Raw genomic sequence first — 19,621 nt, 5'->3', positions numbered from 1 at the left:
CAAGTTTCATGAAAAAATATTAAGAACTTTAAAAGTTATTGCAGAATCCAGAAAAGTGTGACGGACGGACGGACTGACGGAAGGACGGACTGACAGACGGAGCGCAAACCTTAAGTCCCCTCCGGTGATACCGGTAGGGGACAATAAAAACCATGCTTCAGGAGTACAGCAAAGCTTAAGTTTAAATAAATGGCAAAAACTGAGAGTTATTAAGTATATAAAGGATGTAGCACCAGTACTTGATCCCTGCACTAGTAAATTTTGAACCATGGTTAATATATTTATAGACATCTTGTAACATTATTCTGATCCAAATAAAAAATATAAGAGATTTTAGACTAGAGAATTCCTGCTAGCAAAATCCAACAGCTGATTTTGATGCATGACAATCACAGTGGCCTTAGCCCAACAGATACACCTAACATGTACAGTTGTTTCCAGACATACCTTTGCCTTCTCATGTTTTGGCAGTGGTGTTGACACCGTCTGCTTGTGTTTCTGGATGACAGAGAGCTGTTGTTTTAGGGTGCCATGTTCGGTTGTCTCTTTCAATGATCCCACCAGCTCATGTAGCTTCACTTTTGTAACAGCATCTTAAACACAGTAAATGAAAATAGTCACAGGTTTTATATTAGTTTCTAGATTGAAATGTACATGTTGACTTCCTTGGTTTTAAGGAACAGGAAAGGTTATAAAAACTGAGTTACAACAGCCATCCGTTGCAAATGAAATTATTTAACAAATGACTGCTTAATATGCAATAAACTACTCACTTAAGTCATCAAATATGGCAAAGTATTTTAACATGACAGGCTAGCTAAAAAAATTAAAAATTATCAACACAAGATTTTTGTTTTTATGAATATGTTAATTTTAGACCATCAAAGCAAGATTTGTATTATGTAACAGTGTTAAATTCAAAATCATGAACAAACAGGTTACATACCAGCAACAGACGAGAACTGAAACTCAGAAATCTTGCCACTGTTGATCACAGTTCGTTGTGACAGACTATTTCTGAAAGAAAAAATACTGATATTGTCAAGTCAATCGATGGGCAAAAAAGAACTTTTGCCAAGTGGAACAAAAATACAAATGTACGGGATGTTAACATGTACAAAACAGAAAATATTTTGATGAAGGCTAAATGCTGTCAAAGTTAAAAAGATCTCTGCTGGTAGAGGAAAACTAAACAATTGTAAAGTCCAAGTGGATCTTCACTATATTTCTGATAATATATATATATCAGATTTATATATGCAGCACACACAGGCATATCAGGAATGACCCTCCCTTTCCACCTGAACTGGATGTTCCCTAAGAAGAGACCATCTTTAAACAAACAAGAGCTGTGTTTGTGAAACACAATGCCCCCTACTGCGCCGCTTGGACCTTTGACCATATATTTGACCTTTGACTTTGAAGGATGACCTTGACCTTTTGCCACTCAAAATGTGCAGCTCCATGAGATACACATGCATGCCAAATATCAAGTTGCTATCTTCAATATTGCAAAACTTGACCTTTGACCTTTTGCTTTGACTTGATGGATGACCTTGACCTTTCACTACTCAAAATGTGCAGCTCCATGAGATACACATGCATGCCAAATATCAAGTTGCTATCTTCAATATTGCAAAACTTGACCTTTGACCTTTCGCTTTAAATTTGATGGATGACCTTGACCTTTCACCACTCAAAATGTGCAGCTCCATGAAATACACATGCATGCCAAATATCAAGTTGCTATCTTCATTATTGAAGTTTTGGGACAGACAGACACACACATACAATTACAGACAGACAGACAGGCTAAAAAACAATATACCCCCGATCATTCGATCTGTACATAAAAATACCATTTAAGCGGAAAGACTCGTCCCTGATTAGTATGTGTGGACTACACACGCTACTCTGGAATATTTGTGAACATGCATTAAGCCCCATTTTTCCCTAGAGTGCTGATCATTTATAATTTATGTACTCACTTTTTTTTGCCATCAAGGGCTGAGATTGCATCAAGTAATTGGTTGTGTTTCCTGTCATCAGCTAGATCCTAAAAGCAAAATGTGTCATTAATTTTTAATGGATTAATAAATGCATTAATAATAGACTTGTTTACAAATAAAGGTACGATTTAATTTCAATTAATGACGGACCAGGTTTGTAGAAGATGCATGATATTGAAAATACACATACAAACAAAAATACACAGTGATTTAAGTCATAAAGTTAATGTTCACATATAAATAAAATATTATGCTTGCTATACCTCAAACATTACATTTAAAAGTGGTAACTTAATTTTTCCAATTCACTGAGTGGCATACCATATGGTTGGGCAAGACATTCCATGAACTTGTCTTTTAAAACTAGGCTCTTTGACAAGGTATATATGCTTTTTAAACTCGAATATCAGCCTGATGATACACAGACATATTGCAACCTAACCTCTTCGTCACTTTCTGCAGCAAGAGATTCCCACTGGTCACTCTCCAGAGCCATCTTTCGATACCTGAACATGGGAACAAGCATTTCCGGTATAACCATAGAGTTGGTAATACACATATCTTAATAAAGCACAAATTAAAACGTTAATTAAAGCTATTTGTGATTGATAATTACTAAATTATAATTTATCAACTGTGATTAATCAACCTAATAAATTTTTGCAAGTCTAAAAATTCTTATTTAGGGTTATAATTTTATTCTTTTTATTTGCAATTGAAAATTTGCAAAAAGATTTTCATGTGTCAGGGCCCTCAATCTATTAAATCTGCCGCAGAAATTCAGCGGCAGTCCCCCACCTGAAAAGTAAACTTTTTTCCCCTTTTGGGGGAAAAAATTCCCCCTAAAAAATAAAAATAATTTTTAATAGAAAGATGTGTCTCATGTTTATCTCAATTCTATTTCAATTTAATCTTTGCAAACATACTAAATTATGAAAAATGCAATGAATATAGTGCAAACATGTACAAATGTAATAATGAGAGAGTAAGTAAAAAAATCCCCCAAAAAGGGAAACGCCGCGAAAATCCCCCCTCCTAAGGGCTGCGGACCCCTTCCCCCAAAGTAGTGTGAGGGCCCTGTGTGTTATGTTGAGGGGAGCAGGATGGGATAACCAACAGGAATCAGGTAAGCAGCACCATCATGCGATTTAGATCTACATATTTTCCAAGCATTGTGCACACGAATATTAATACAATAGCTTAATTAACGCATATATATCAAATTGTTAGATTAGAAGGAACGAACAAAATTTACCATCCGAAAATAAAGCATCCGAATTTTACTCACTCCAATAATATGCTGCTTTGATGTTTAGAATTACGTATTAAGTGTATTATAACATATCATTGTGGTTTCATAAGGAAAGGCTTATAAATTTCACATACACATAACCAAACAATGTATTCATAAGGTACAAAATAACTACCGCAATTTTCACGTGTTTATATCGGAAGTTGGCGAATGTTGGTTCTTGGTCTACGAAAGACTTCCGTTTTACAAAACTTACCTCCCTTGTGTTACTAATGACAACGTATCAAGCGGCACCTGTCATTTGTTAAAAGGTTTGTTATTGTTGTTTAATTGTATAGAAATAGAATAATCACACAATTCAGAGTAGGTATATTTTATTTGTACAAAACTGCAAATGCATTAATGAATGAAGCCTATGTTTTTGCTAACCCTAATCATGGCCTTGACAGTTGACGCGATTGTTTATCAATGAAAACGAAAGGATGAAATTAATCTGGCTGGATCATTTATCTGTTTTATTACAATATTCATGTTATCATGGGGTTTATTGCCCGGTAAATATCACCACGGCTGTATTAATTAATGGTTTAAGTCTGTTTTATTCATCTGTAAAATAATATGTGTGTTTGATGTTTGTTTAATTATTAAAAGGCTAGTGCTAGTAAACAATTATTCACACTTTTTTATATTAATCTCCTTTTAAAAAATAATGTCATAATGATTTTTTGTTTAAAAAACATTAATTTTAGACTCTGTTTCAAACTATGACTAATATTGAAAATGCTCACTGGTAAACACTACCTTGTAGTTCATTTGTTTAAGGATTTATGTGAAAACTAAGACATCAATTTATAACCTTCAAATCAAATCAAAATTTATGTATTGTCGGTATGAGAATAACATGTATATAACATAACCTATGTATAGCTTTTGACCCACCTAATTATTTCAAATTCTTGTAGTCATATTTGTAATACTGCTCATTTCAGGAAATGGGTCCACTGCCAAAGGGTACCCGTACGGCCCACATTAAGGCTAGTCATGGCCCAGACACCAATATGTTGAAGTTTTATGTCACACAGAACTCTACAACATATGGGAAGCACTACGAGAACTATAAGCCACATTCAGGCCGCCATACAGGAACAGGATATTTGTCAAATTTCCGCCCTGCTGTCTATTATAACCAAAGACTTGACAGCCAAGATAACCCCACATTAGCGTATGTTTATTTTGTATTATAATAGTTGTTCTAGTAATGTATTCATTATTTTGTTGAGATGTATATCATCTGTAAGGATGATCATGTGGTAAGAAGAGAAATTAAAATAAATGTCGCTATATTTGTAACAATCAATTTAGTCCATGGCTATGTATAATCCCGACTATTGACTTCCCAAAATATCTATATATACATTTATAGTTTTTAAATTAACATTTCAAACTGCACACATCTAGTTAAAGAGTTGTTGTTTATTTTTCATTATACTTTCAAACCATTATTATTTGCCAAGCATGAATTTTCGTATATTTCGTCAGTAGACCAATTTACGAATTTAAGTTTGTAACAAATAATTATTTCCAATGCTCAAAAAAAGATGAATGAGTTACCGTAGAAATGGGAGGCATTTATATCCCACATAATACATGCATGCATCCTGCGTCTGTCTTTTGACACTTGACATTTTATGTTAAACGCTATTGCAGTAAAGCAGTATCAATAGCAATGACTTCGTTTATGTAGAATAGTAATGATTATCGCTAAGTTTTAATGATTTTTTACCAATTGTGTGTATTGTATTTGTTCAGGGATAATGAGAAGACAATACACCGCATATCAAAGACAATAAATGCAATTGAAAGATGACAATGTTTGATCAACTTCAAACCTTGAGAAGGGTCATTTACTCCCATTAATTCACTAATCATAACAATGTACTAGTTAATTGGCATGTTATAAGAAGGGCCAGCTACTATCACCTCATAACCATGGACTAGTTAAATGGCATGTAAATAAAAATGGTCCACTTCCTGCAAGTGACTCACAAGTGACCCCTCCTTCTACCCTGATTTATTGCAAACAAGTATTACAACAAAATCATCTAAATGACCGACAAATTTTATTGTTTTCAAAATCAGAAATTAGCCCATTTTTGTGCTGAAGAAATAGTAAGTTGTTGAAAAACTACAAAAAATGTATCTGACAAAATAAATGGTTTCACATTATGTCATCATCAAAACTAGTAGTTTGGAGAAGCAATCCCTATTTCTGAAAGGTGTTATTACTTAACAGCAAAAATCTGCAACAAGCACAATTATTGAAACTGCTGCCATTACTAGATATCACCATGCATAGCAGATTTTAATGAGCATGGGTATCAACCATGCAATTTCTAATATTCAATAATAAAATAAGTTAAAGCCCAGTTAAAAGAATCACAAGTTAAAATCTTATGGACTTACTCTTGTTTTTTACACTACTTTAATCATGTGTTGTTTCCAATAATGTTGCTAAAATGTATCAGGCAATTCCTTTATTTCAGTCGAATTTGTGCCCAGAACTACCGCAGCCTAACAAGTATTGACTTTCAACCATCCAGAGAAAACCAGGGGCATGAACCTCTGCCTTTTAGCTGCCATCAGGTTGGCTCAGGATTTGTTCGACAGAAGCCCATAACCACACCACTGGAACGAGAGGTACTCAAACAAAATTGTACAGTGGCACGGTTATGCAAGATATTACACTACGATGATATTTTTTATTCTTTAAAATTTTTTATATTTCTTAGGTTCAGATTAATTGTATCTCAATTTATGTTTAAATTTTAAGTTTTTAGGGAATTAGCTTACTGACATTTGGCACTTAAATTAAAATAAAATTACAATACTATACTATAAATTGTATGCCATTTTAATCACACAATCCGTTAGAGGGTTAGCAGCAAATTATTGTATCTTATAAAGCAATTTCAAGCACATACAAAAGTTTTGCACTCAGCGGGAATGTATTCTAGGTGAAGGGTGTCTTCATTGACACGCGGGCTGCCTCGGCGCCTGCGAGCATTCTCCCAAAGGCCAAACCTCTGCTGCATTCCCTGAGGGCTAAAGACCCTGTGGAACTGGAGAACTCAGGATATGTAAGTATTACTACCAGTTTAATTGACCATTGTTTGGAAAAACCAGGCTTAATGCATGTGCCTAAAGTGTCAGACCATGTAAGCCTGTGAACTCTGCACCATGCAGCTAATCAGGAACAACATTTTCCGCTTTCATTAAAAGTTTCTTTTAAAGAAAGTATTTTCTAACAAAAATACAGTCCAGGCAAAAATTGTCGTGTCAGATAAGCCTGTGCAGTTTGCACAGGGTAATGTAAGACGACACTTTATGCACATGTATTAAGATCTTTTTTCCAGAGAAAAGCTCAATCAGGATTGGGACAGAGTGCATCATCTGCTGTAAACAGTTAAAATAAAAATAAAATAATCCGTGCTCTGTAAATTAGCGTTGATTAATTAGATATACTATATTGCGTGTAACATTATTGCGCACATGGGTGTTCAACAATGGGTGGAAACATAGATGCGAACAATGCCAAAGGTGTCTCATATGTCTGACAAAAATGTGACAAGCTGAGTAGTGACAAATTAACTTTTGTTAATCAAATAAAAAAGGGAACATTGGTAAAAACAATTCAGACCATCTTATAGTAAGTAAATTTACTTAACCCTTTCCCACTCAGAAGCAAATTGAAAATGGCTATGTGCAAACAGCATGAAACCAGAACAGCCTGCGAGTAACTCGCAGTCTGTTCAGGTTTGATGCTGTTTTCTACCTTAGGGCTGGAAATAAAGCCTTTCAAACTTGAATATATTAAGAAAGGACTTAAATTTAATTGATTATAAGAGACTTCAAATGCACCAAAGTGCATTTCTGAATGGTAAAGGGCTATTACAGGTGAATGGTGATATAATTAGTCCTCTTTGGTGCCTCTGGTTCCTGCAATTACTTAAAAAGCACCTTGGCTTGGTTGATGTAACTGAGTAACTGGATAGAGGGCCATATGGGCAATATGTACATTCATTTTCTTTTCCCAGGCAAAAAATAATTGCTGTTGGTATATTTGCAGAAATAAGTAAAAACTGTGATAATTCCAAAAGTACTATAGAATGGTTAATACCACTCAGTTTATTGATAGAGGGCCGTATGGGAATATGCAGGTTATTTCAATGTTTTTGCACAAAACAAATGGTGGTTGCTATTGTTACAGAGATGAGTGAAAGCTCAAATCTGGATCCTGCCATAACTATAAGCACTTAGGCCAGGTTGATGAAAACTATGGAGAATGTGAGACAACATTAATTGCTTCTGTGACAAAACTCTGGTTTTCTTTTTGAATCACTGCCCAGTGCGTGCTCTTTTTTATGTGGGAAGAGGCATCACTCCCTCAATCAAGGTTGAACCTGTATTTTACACGTTTCGATACTTTACATATTGCTTTGTGTTGTAGGGTCCGAAGTACATGTTGTCAGAAACCAAGCAGAGATTTCTAGGAGCTCAGCCTGACAGAAGTAAGTGCATGAACAAGTTGCTTACGACTGCGTCTGTACACAGGGCTCACATTGACTTTAGAAATTATTCAGCAATCTTTACAACATGTTGATATTTTATAGGGTTTTATGAAAAAATCTAATCAATTAACGGTAAGAATATTTTGAGATAAAATTTTGTTATTGCAGCTATTACTGGTCCGCTCAAAAAGCAGAATGAGCTCTGATGCTACATGTAAATGTGCAGTGCTATTAACTTTGTCTGTTCAATAATGTGAAGGTTACATATGTTTTTCTCATATATGTATTACAAGGCATATGCAGTCACAACCTTTGACATTTATGAGTACATCCAGTTACTTTAGTTGTATAATGATTTCTGTTTGAAAAAAGTTAAGTTTTGTTGTACTGTTGTGATCTATGTGTTTGACATTGTGAGTGTAAGTCAACAGCATTAATTTTGTTTTCATATGATCCCAGTTGTAAAGATAGAAACATGTGATGGTGATATAATTTGAATTAATCCTCGATATTATCAAGTATTATCACTTATAAAAACACTGGAGAAATAAGTAGTACATATTGTTACCATAAATCTGTAACATGTGTGTTCTCCCATCGTCCCAATAATCTTGGAGTGGGCTTCATGAATTCTTCCTTAAACTTATTTATAAAGATCTCGACGTTATATTATTGCATTTAATTGTTTTTAATTTGCTGAACTGAGATGCATATTGTTTTGGCAATTTGTATCTCTTGTTTATTATGTGTATCATTGTATGAGAACTTGTACCATTGCTTTTTCCAACACAGATGGAGTTAGTTATTACCATGGTAAACTTGAATAATTAATTAGCTGATTATTAGTTTTATATGTGTAGATCCTTTTTATCTTAGGTCTTCAAACTTCAGAGTATGTATGTTATTTTGCCCCCGGTAGGGTGGCATATAGCAGTTGAACTGTCCATCAGTCCGTCTGTCAGTCTGTGCTTCCATCCGAAAACTTTAACATTGGTCATAACTTTTGCAATATTGAAGATAGCAACTTGATATTTGGCATGCATATGTATCTCATGGAGCTGCACATTTTGAGTGGTAAAAGGATCAAGGTCATCCTTCAAAGTCAAAGGTCAAATATATGGCTTCAAAGCTTCGCAATAGGGGGCATTGTGTTTCGGACAAACACATCTCTTGTAGTTCTTATATTATAAAATGCTCCAAAATAGCATAGATCATCCTTATTTATTTCATGTATTTTAGATAGTATTTTTGTCAACAGATTTTCCTTTCTTTCGCCTAAATGCTATGGGATTTTTTAGAAATCAGAAACTTTTTGTTTTAGCATGATTAATAATAATTATTTAATACTGAATAAGCTATTAAATGCTGTACATTACATTCATATGTTATAATATATTCAACATAAAAATGTCATTTATTCTGTATATGTAATTTAATAATAGGCTACCAGTTATCAAAATTTTAGCATGTGTAACTGCCATCCTCCTTTTCCTCTTGTTTTATATGTAGTTACCAGATTTCACAATCTTATTTCATTCCTGATTGCTTGACACAGCATCCCAAAGTTTGTCAGTCTTCTTCCAATATTGTCTTCTTGTTCTGTCTTGAAATCACATCAATAGTTTTGTATTAAAAACCCCGTTAAAGTTCTTTCTCACTTTTGTCGAAAGTTAGTAATATAATTTTGATTTATATATTTTTTGTATAAAAATATATAATCTCTTCGTCTATCGTACTTCATTTGTAAGTTTGTTCTGACCACATGTTTAAGCTGATATTAAATACTTTGTGTTAGTTGAAGTTTCAGAAGTCCTGTCATGTTTTCATTGATACTTGTTTTGAATCTCAAATCAGACAGTATGCATACCAGCTATTAATTAACAACATGAATTAACCCTTTCCCACTCAGAGGCAAAGACTGAAAATGGCTATGTGCAAACAGCATAAAACCAGAACAGCCTGTGAGTAACTCACTGTCTGTTCAGGGTTTTTTAGCTCGGCTGTTTTTCGGAGAAAACCCGAAGTTTTGTCATAGCCAGCGTGTCGCCATCGTGTTATTGCAAAACCTTAACATTTTGTTAAGGTTTTGAACATTGGCTCTAAAATCAAAGTGCTTCACCTACAACTTTGAAACTTCATATGTAGCTTCACCTTGATGAGTTCTGCATGCCACACCCAGTTTTGGGTCACTAGGTCAAAGGTCAAGGTCACTGTGATCTCTTAAAAAAAAAAAAATTCTGACAAGCTTTAATTTATTAAAAACTGCACCCGCAATGGAGCGTCACATGGCACCCGTTATGCAGTGCTCTTGTTCTGTTTGCTGCTCATCGGTATCTAAGGGTTGGAAATGAAGCCTTTAAAACTTTAGTCTAGTAAGAAAGGTCTTGAATTTAATTTTACTTTTTGAGGGACTACACATGCGTCAAAATAGGTATCTAAGTGGTAAAGGGTTAAAGATCTAAAGATTCCTAATGAAGGTGCTTATTGATACCAGTCAGTGAGTGTGGAGCGTAGACATGGCTTATCATGAGGGATGCAAGGTTGTGAGACTGATAAGTAAGTGAGGAATATGATCAAACACAGAGAAAATGTTTTAGGCGAAGATTGCTTTTTTATGAGATTTATTATGATTGTTGAGAACATAGAATGTAAGGCAACGAAATAATAAACAAAGCTCATTAGAGAAGCAAGTAGAATTATTTGATGTCATAAATTCAGTTGGTCAGATTTTCCCTGACACTCAAAATCGCATTTAGCAAAAAATAACACTTTAAAAAACAACAATTACATAAAATCACATGTAAAACATAATATTCTATAGAAATTAATTAGTTTAGGTAAATCTTGTATGGTCAATTTCTAATTTGATAAGTAGCAAATGATTTTCAAAGCAGTGAAAAAATCGCTCCATGGACACAATTTACAATTAAAAAGAATACAAAGCTAAATATATTTATGTATTAAAGATTGAGGAAATTTATATTGACCCAGATATACTTTATGTAGTTTTGAAAGATGACAACTGGTTGCCTAAATGTCACAAATAAATTGGCTTAGCTTTTGCAGTACCTGATCATCTCTGTTTGTCATATTTTGTTATTTCCCTTTTATCATCTTAGTATATATCTAGTAATAGCCATTCCACGTTTATACAATGTTTGCTTTATCTTGTAGCATTTTGATACCACTATTAGTCATGTAAATAGCCAATATCATTTAAGAACTCTAGTTTCTCATAATTGCTAGAAGTACACTTTTCGTCTTCAAAACATTACATACATGAAAAACATCGACATTAGCGTTCTGTTTGATGCTTACTTAAGAGTAATACTACACTGATTTATCAAATGCTTGCTTCTTATAATACACATTAAACGTATTGATAGGAATTACACATCATTATTACCATCATATAACATTAAGTAAACTGCTCAATGGCATTTAGCATGTTAATTTGATAAGCATACCGGTAGTTTGTGTTTATCGTTGAAAGTGTAATTATATTCATTTACAGTGGACACATCTTGTAAGACCGTTGGCCCTAAAGAGTTTTCTGGGTTCACACACGCATACAATGATGAACCAATCACATTCATTCCTGGAAACCCGCACAAGAACGAACGTCCAGTGAGTATAACTAAGCATACTCTACTGTTAAATAGGATTAAAGTTGTAAAAACTTGCCATCCATAAATAATTGAATTTAAAAAAGTGTTCATGAATTACAAGTTTTCCTGATAGTCTGTTAATCCCAGTTGTTAAGCGTGCAACGATTTGATAATCTATTCGGTTCAATTGATAGAAAAAACAACAACAGACATTTCATTACACTAAACGATGTAGAAACTAGTTCTTTGTCTGAAGGCTAAATCTTATGAATGTTATAAATAAATTAAATAATACACTTGGTTTATTTTGGTTTGTTCTTATGCATTTTATTGTTAATTCGTGTGTGTTTTTTTAAGTCTTTATACATAGAGTCTTTATGCAAAAAGCTACTGAGCCTACGATTTGAGTTTTTGATCTACACGTGTATATTTTGGTAATTGTATTCTGTTCCTACTGAATGTGTATACAAATTTTTTAAGCCATAAGATCATTCAATTTTGTATCTCCTTACAGGGATGGTACACCAATCGACCCACTGGTACAAGTATCTTTAAGACGAGTTTCCAGCCCTCACAGTATCCACAGGTAAAGTGAAAAGTGCGGGGGTAAATTATTTTAATTGCATATGACTGTGAAGATTCCGGATTTCAGAGAAATTTGGATATCGAAAGACATTATATAATTATGATAACAGTTGGAAGTGTAAACAAATGATGCTATAATCAAAGAATATAAAACTACAGGTCTTACCCTGATCTTAGCGTCAATAAAACTAAAAATGTTATATTCGTGAATTTTGAACAATTGGTATATACATGTATTACCAAAACAGTGTGGACTGTGAACAAAATCTCACATTAACTTATTTCAATTAACTATCAACATGTATTTCAAATTTATTCCATGAAAGATGTGCTTTTTTTTCCCAGGGTAATGAACCCTTCCACACGGTATCACATGGTTCTGATAGGGGTTCTGGATTTGTGAGGGAGAAGTCTAAGCCTCTGTACGTCAACCGAATCATGGGCGACGCCTACGACAAACTGGGAGATATCCCTGAACTGAGGTTGAAAAGGACACACAAACAAGATCCTACAGAATATTACAATATGCAGAATCCTAATAATTATTCCTCGTAAGTACATTTTATTCCTGACTTCTATTAATTATTATTATATACATTTACTATTATGACCAGTCCTTAAGCAGAATTAGCTATTATAGACACATTTTTGCATCAGCGTTTTGGGTGGCATTTTATATAGTACTATGGAAGCATTTGTTTATGTTATTGAAAAAAAAATCTTCCCATAAGAAATTGTTCCTTTCGCAAGAACAGTTTAAGAAATTGTTGCCTGAAAGAAAAATGTTTCTTGAAGGAAAATGTTCTTTGAAAGAAAATTGTTCCTAAATTGTTTATTGAGCAACAACCATGTAAGACATTGTTCTTCAATTAAATAGGTCCATTAAATACTCTGTTGCTTGAACAAGAATAAAGTAAGAAATTCTTACATGAAAAAATTGATTGCATAAGAAATATAAACCCATGTAAGAATTAGTTTCATCCCATAATTTATTCACTGAGCAGGAACCTTGGTGGGAGAAAGAAATCGTTCCATGTAAAAGTTATTTTATGAAAGATATTATTCCTTGAGCAAGAATTGATGACGTTCGACCCTATTGTTTTAGGATCACCATGGATACGTACAAGGGAGAGCAGCGGCCCTACCAGACGGAGTGTGACAGACTGGGTCGCACTGCTACTGGTACCCAGGAGCTCTCAGGATACAGTGAGAACAATGACAGATTTGTGGCTGTTGATGACAACCCAGCAAGATTTGTCACCCACTATATGACTAGGTATGGTTTTGTTAAGCCAGAATGTTCACTCACTTTATGAATTGGTATGGGTTTGTTACACCAGATTTCTTACCAAATACATGACTAGGTATGGGTTTGTTGAACCAGATTTCTCACCATTATATAACTAGGTATGGTTTTGTTTAGCCAGATTTCTCAACTGATATATGACTAGGTATGGTTTTGTTTATCCAGATTTCTCACCAGCTATATGACTATGTATGGGTTTGTTTAGCCAGATTTCTCACCCAAAAGCCAGATTTCTAACCGGCTGTATGACTAGGTATGAGTTAGTGTAGACAGATTTCTAGCCTGCTATATGATTAGGTATAGGTTTGATTAGCCAGATTTCTAACCGGTTGTATGACCAGGTATGAGTTCGTTTAGACAGATTTCTCACCTGCTATATGACTTGGTATGGGTTTATTAAGCCAGATTTCTCACCTGCTATATGACTTGGTATGGGTTTGTTACGCCAGATTTCTCACCTGCTATATGACTTGGTATGGGTTTATTAAGCCAGATTTCTCACCTGCTATATGACTTGGTATGGGTTTGTTACGCCAGATTTCTCACCTGCTATATGACTTGGTATGGGTTTATTAAGCCAGATTTCGCACCCGCTATATGACTAGGTATGGTTTAGTTAATCCAGATTTCTCACCCGCTATATGATTAGATATTGGTTTGTTTAGCCAGATTTGTCTACCGCTATTTGACTGGGTATGGTTTAGTTAATCCAGATTTGTCACCTGCTATGTGGGTGTGGGTTTGTTGAGTCAGTTTTCTCGTCCACTATATGACTTGGTAAGGCTTTGTTAAGCCAGATTTCTCACCCGCTATATGACTAGGTATGACTTTGTTTAGCCAGATTTGTCACCCGCTATGTGACTAGGTATGGTTTAGTTAATCCAGATTTCTCACTCGCTATATGATTAGGTATGGGTTTGTTTAGCCAGATTTATCACCCGCTATGTGACTACATATGGCTTTGTTAATCCAGATTTCTTGTCTGCTATATGACTTGGTATGGCTTTGTTTAGCCAGATTTCTCACCCGCTATGTGACTAGGTATGGTTTAGTTAATCCAGATTTCTCACTCGCTATATGATTAGGTATGGGTTTGTTTAGCCAGATTTATCACCCGCTATGTGACTAGGTATGGTTTAGTTAATCCAGATTTATCACCTGCTATATGACTGGGTATGGGTTTGTTCAGTTAGATTTCTCACCCGCTATATGACTAGGTATGGTTAAGTTAATCCAGATTTCTCACCCGCTATATGATTAGGTATGGGTTTGTTTAGCCAGATTTGTCACCCGCTATGTGACTAGGTATGGTTTAGTTAATCCAGATTTGTCACCTGCTATGTGACTGGGTATGGGTTTGTTAAGTCAGTTTTCTCTTCCACTATGTGACTAGGTATGGTTTAGTTAATCCAGATTTGTCACCTGCTATGTGACTGGGTATGGGTTTGTTAAGTCAGTTTTCTCGTCCGCTATATGACTTTGTAAGGCTTTGCTTAGCCAGATTTTTCACCCGCAATATGACTAGGTATGGGTTTGTTAAGCCAGATTTGTCACCCAAAGACTAGGTATGGGTATCTTTAACCAGATATGTCACCCACTATATGATTAGGTATGGGTTTGTTAATCCAGATAAATTTGTCACCAGCTGTATGATTAGGTATGGCTTTGTTTTGCCAGATTTGTCACCCACTATATAACTAGGTATGGCTTTGTTTAGGCAGATTTCTCACGCACTATATGACTAGGTATGTGTTTGTTAATCAAGACTTGTCACCAGCTATTTGACTAGGTATGAGTTTGCTTAGCCAGATTAGTCATCCACTATATTACTTGGTATGGCTTTGTTTAGCCAGATTTGTCACCCACTAGTTGACTACGGGTATTTGGGTTTGTTTCGCCAGATTTGTCACCCGATATGTGACTAGGTATGGGTTTCTTAAACAGGGACATGATTTGTCTGCAGATAAGCAGATTTCTGCGGATCCAATTGATGGACTGGTCATTTCCGAGATCAGTGTAAATGTGTCAAAAAATAGGGGTGAAGAGGGTATGACTGATTCTGTAGCATATTTTATATACAGCCGGAAATATCTCATTTTAAACCTCTCTGCATATTACACAAGCAGCATTATCCACTTATTGCAAAAGTTGCGTTTTTGTAATGAGTGATATTTTTGGCTGTTGTTTACCTATAATAAATATTTTTAGCTCGGCTGTTTTCGGAGAAAATCCAATGTATTGTCATAGCCAGCTCGTCGTCGTGTCGTCCGCGTCGTGCTAAAACCTTAACATTTTGTTAAGGTTTTTAACATTGGCTTTGAAATCAAAATGCTTCTACCTACAACTTTGAAAGTTCACATGTAGCTGCAGCTTGATTAGTTCTACATGCCACACCCTTTTTTGAGTCTCTAGGTCAAAGGTCAAGGTCACTGTGACCTTAAAAAAATAAAAACGTGACAAGCTTTCGCAGCCGAGCGTGACACCCGTTATGCGTAGCTCTTGTTTAATTATTAAAGTTACATCAAATTCAATATAGTCTTTATTAAAAAATAATCATAAATCAAATGTTCATTGCATCAAAAAGCAGAATTCACTGATGTTACTGATGCTTGATATTTTCAGATTCACCGACAGCACGCCTGTGGGCTTAGCCCGGGAAGGCCACTGCAGGGGGGGAGTGCAGGACCAGAAGCCCGATGGGTTCACCAAGAGCACAGCGGTCCATTCCTTGGGCCAGGAGACCAACAGCACAGAGGCACTTCGCAGATTACAACCCTATGTGGCCAGGTATGCACGGAACATGAGAACCCGATGATTTTAATGCTATGATTATTAGGGTGAAGCCTAAAAAATGGTTCTGGGAGACGTTCAAATGATGCATGGGGGAATGTTGGATCGTTGGTTTGAAAATTACTAATAAAGAGTTAAATTATTGGAATAATTTGTATTGAGCTAGCTGTCATTCAATTAAACTTTTATTTTTTATTTTTTTTTAGGCACGGTTTCATCGCTTGTCATTGATAATTGTATATAAACAGCTTAATTATGGCACTGCCCCTTACAAGAAGCGGTAACCTGTTGACCAACAACTTGGCATATTGAAATGATGGTTACTTGTGATTAAAGGAAGACTCCTTTTGATTGAGGTCAACAGGTCAAATATCAAGGTTCCAGAGGGCTTGTAACAGCAAATTGGTTTCCACACAATATCTTGAAAATACTTTTACCTTCAATCATGCAAACTGGTATGGTGGTTATGAGCGTAGAAAGTAAGATGCCTATTGAAATTGAGGTCAACAGTTCGAAGGTCACTGGGAAGTAGGTTTCTGCACCGCATCTAGAGAATTCTTAGGATCAAATCATTTAGTATCTGGTTACCGGTAGTACAAGTACTAACAAGGGATTACCTCATATGATTTTCATGGCAAAAGGTCAAAGGTCAAGGATAGAGACACTTGCTGGGGGGAGGTATACATGTTTTACCAACATCACTTGTTATTATTTTAATTTAGGGATGCAAAGTTTCCATGCTAAATGGACGTTGTTATGTATTTCAGGAGTATCAAGTCTCGAGATGTGTTCTATGATGATCACACCTACGACAGCAAGCTGCACACGGGACAACCTATGCTGGCTGCTACATCCTAGACAAATCAGTTTTCTTGGGGGGACTTGTGTCATAGATTTACATTGGTGGACAGTTATTAGATTTTTAGTTTAAATAAAAAAAAGTAGAGAACAAAACAAACTCATTAGCTGTTGTTTTTTATCATCGGTTACAAACAAAAATATTGTTAAAGAATCATGTATTATTAGATTTTAGTGCACCAAAGTTCTGTCGTTATTTTTATTAATCTTTTAAACTCCTGATACACGTTTATAATAATAATCTAACAACATGTTTTTCCTGTTATGTATCTAGAGATGTCATTCTATCATAAATAAATATAAATTTATATATATATAAATATAAATGCTGATATAAATTTTTAGAGTTATGGCACTTTAAATATTTTTAAAAAGGTAATTATTGTTAACCAGGTTGTTTGTTCATATAGACATCTCTGAGAAATTGGTGTTGAGTCATGCTTTTCAGTTACTCATTTATTTGGATACATATTTATATTTATAAGCTAACATACTTTATAGTCATGGGTGTGAAAACAAACATTTTAGACGGAAGACATTACAAATGTTCAGTATTAGCCCTTGTACAGTGCAGAAAGACTAGCGTTTTATAAAAATTCAGTTTTTAACTACTTGTATTTACAATTTATACTTACCAGGAAAGCGTTGTATCAATCTATAACGCGCACCACATTTTTTTTTTTGATATTTGGAGGTAAAAAATAATTGCTATACATGGTTAAATACGGTAGTGTGTTTTTTTCGAAAAGAATGTATACAAGTTTTAGTTCCTGTGAACTTTAAAATGGGACATACAATTATTGTCCATGGGTAAATAAGTATTATTGAAGTAAAACTATTATAAACAGTAATCTCTGACATAATACATGTTTTTATACGGCTTTTTCTTCTTTTTTATTGAAATATTCATAGCATTGTGTACTTAAAACATGTTTTGCTAGCATGGCAGTCTCTCATTTTCACATTTTAGCAAATCGCTATCATGGCTTTGTATTGCAAACTGTTATAGTATCCTTTTATGTCGTTTTTCTACTGGTTTGTTCTTTCTCAATATTATAGATACATTTAAAATGCACAGTTCTTTTATATCCAGCTGTGTTTCTATTAGAGGTAATCTGCCAATTGTATAGCTTTTGCTTTTGGTTTTGTTTATAATTGTGTGTGTTTATTTTATTTCTTATTCTTAGCGAAAAATGTTTATGATGTGCAATTCATTACTGTTAAAAGTTTCATGTGACAATAATGCCTCAGTTTCAGTATAATGTATTGTACTAGAGGTCTGACTTACCAGACCTAGTTGCATTCTACATCCCCTATACATAAAAGTGGTAGCCTATATGAAGGTCAAAAATGAAGACCACCCTCACAATTATTGTTGTATACAATATTATTATACTGCCTGTGTATGTTCTATGTCCTGTGATATATCTTGTTTTTTTAATTTTATTTATCTACACGGCCGTTATTTACAACATTTTATGTCATTAATGTCATACGTGTTTGTTGCCTTTTGTATAAATTGGGTATTTCTTATGAGTATTTTAGAAGACAATGCTTTTTATCAAGCTTTTTTTTTCATTTTATTATAATTGTTTTGGGAAAGTAATAAAATCTGAGTGTTATTCCGAAATGTTCTGTTGTCTTGCCTTTGAAACATATCCGTAGTTACGTGATCAACACAATGCATGACAATTCAGATACTTTAGTATCACCCATGCAAGCGTGCATGGTATCTTGCCTGCCTTTACGTAAGCATGACCAAAATTGAGCATATTTGTATACATTGTATTTTTAAAAATGCAAGATGTTGTATTATTGGGTAAATTACATCCAACTGATAATATTTTGAAATGTTATTTTGTTCGGTTCTCAGTTTCATAAGGAGTGATACAGAGAGGGGCATTTTCATATTTAAGGATAGACTGTTTGTAACAAAAGCGCTATCCTTAAAGCATACATGTACAATGGGAGATGTGAAATGGGTCAGTTACTTCACACTTAGGCAAAAAATAAGATTTTGGTGTCTTTACCATGTTGAAAAACTACGGTGGCATTGATTGGAGGTGACATACGAATATTTTTGCTTCAAGTGCGCACGTGCAATTGCACTTGCTCAAGTACAACTCTTTGTGTGCGCATGGTCAACTATTTGCATGCGCACGTGTAATTCTCGGCAATGAAGAGCCTGTTTAACATTCCATTTTACAGTTGTCCGGATAATACGATAACTATTTATATTTTTTAATGTTACTGGTTATAGTGATCATGTGTAGATTCGCACGTGATGACTACAGTTGCGCGCGTGTAGAACAATATATTTCGGATGTCGTTATCAATGCAACCTTAAAACGTATTTAGACGATGCGTTTTATAAAAGAAAACAATTTAACAGCAAACCTAAGATCGACTTTGATTATTACAAGTAACTGATTTAGACCGCGTTATTTGAAACGAAACACGTGTGTTATGTAGCAATCGGTTTAACTACTTGTAGTTTAGACAATAATAGAAAGGTCGTATTACGCTTCCGCCCGCTGTTTAACGTTTGTATTGATGATAGTTATTTAACCATGAACGCGCTCCATCTATGTTTGTTGAACTAATATTGTAGTTAAACCACAGTTATGTTTTAAACCATGGTTGCC

General features: G+C 34.6%; 2 protein-coding genes across 7 annotated transcripts in view; one reads left to right on the top strand and one right to left on the bottom strand.

The window, feature by feature from the left end:
• The window catches only part of LOC127852841 (U3 small nucleolar RNA-associated protein 14 homolog A-like), a 38,918-nt gene extending 35,405 nt beyond the window's left edge, over nucleotides 1-3,513 (bottom strand). The window contains exons 1-5 of one of the 3 annotated variants that reach the window (XM_052386848.1): nucleotides 3,437-3,513; nucleotides 2,452-2,515; nucleotides 1,989-2,056; nucleotides 947-1,017; nucleotides 448-593 (exon numbers count right to left, since the gene is read on the bottom strand). In XM_052386848.1, the coding sequence (XP_052242808.1) occupies nucleotides 448-593; nucleotides 947-1,017; nucleotides 1,989-2,056; nucleotides 2,452-2,505 (339 nt within the window). In that variant the 5' untranslated portion in view covers nucleotides 2,506-2,515; nucleotides 3,437-3,513. Of the gene's footprint in view, nucleotides 1-447; nucleotides 594-946; nucleotides 1,018-1,988; nucleotides 2,057-2,451; nucleotides 2,516-3,264; nucleotides 3,386-3,436 lie in introns of those variants that run through there. The other 2 variants (XM_052386850.1, XM_052386849.1) reach the window with 2 other exon arrangements.
• On the top strand, nucleotides 3,499-18,541 carry LOC127852842 (protein phosphatase 1 regulatory subunit 32-like). Of its 4 annotated transcripts, none has more exons than XM_052386854.1 (12): nucleotides 3,499-3,572; nucleotides 4,251-4,483; nucleotides 5,805-5,958; nucleotides 6,276-6,398; nucleotides 7,769-7,829; nucleotides 8,622-8,642; nucleotides 11,344-11,456; nucleotides 11,952-12,023; nucleotides 12,368-12,573; nucleotides 13,128-13,298; nucleotides 15,951-16,115; nucleotides 16,886-18,541. In XM_052386854.1, the coding sequence occupies exons 2-12, from the start codon at nucleotides 4,254-4,256 to the stop codon at nucleotides 16,974-16,976; spliced, it is 1,407 nt and encodes a 468-aa protein (XP_052242814.1). In that variant the 5' UTR covers nucleotides 3,499-3,572; nucleotides 4,251-4,253; the 3' UTR covers nucleotides 16,977-18,541. The 4 variants fall into 4 exon arrangements, with proteins under 4 accessions (XP_052242814.1, XP_052242815.1, XP_052242811.1 ...); XM_052386855.1 differs by having other exon boundaries at nucleotides 3,543-3,624; XM_052386851.1 differs by lacking the exon at nucleotides 3,499-3,572 and adding an exon at nucleotides 3,702-3,815.
• The last annotated feature ends 1,080 nt before the right edge of the window (nucleotides 18,542-19,621 follow it).

This window comes from Dreissena polymorpha, chromosome 12 (assembly GCF_020536995.1).
Source record: "Dreissena polymorpha isolate Duluth1 chromosome 12, UMN_Dpol_1.0, whole genome shotgun sequence".
NCBI classification, from domain to species: Eukaryota; Metazoa; Mollusca; class Bivalvia; order Myida; family Dreissenidae; genus Dreissena; species Dreissena polymorpha.
Note: the sequence above shows the minus strand (reverse complement) of the source record. Positions and strands in the feature narration are given on the sequence as shown.

Excerpts from the sequence above, each read along its gene's own strand:
- LOC127852842 (XM_052386851.1), top strand. The coding sequence starts at position 3,744 with ATGAAATTAATCTGGCTGGATCATTTATCTGTTTTATTACAATATTCA. Across the intron at positions 5,959-6,275 it reads CCACACCACTGGAACGAGAG|GTGAAGGGTGTCTTCATTGA; the intron begins GTACTCAAACAA and ends AATGTATTCTAG. Across the intron at positions 8,643-11,343 it reads TGGAGTTAGTTATTACCATG|TGGACACATCTTGTAAGACC; the intron begins GTAAACTTGAAT and ends ATTCATTTACAG.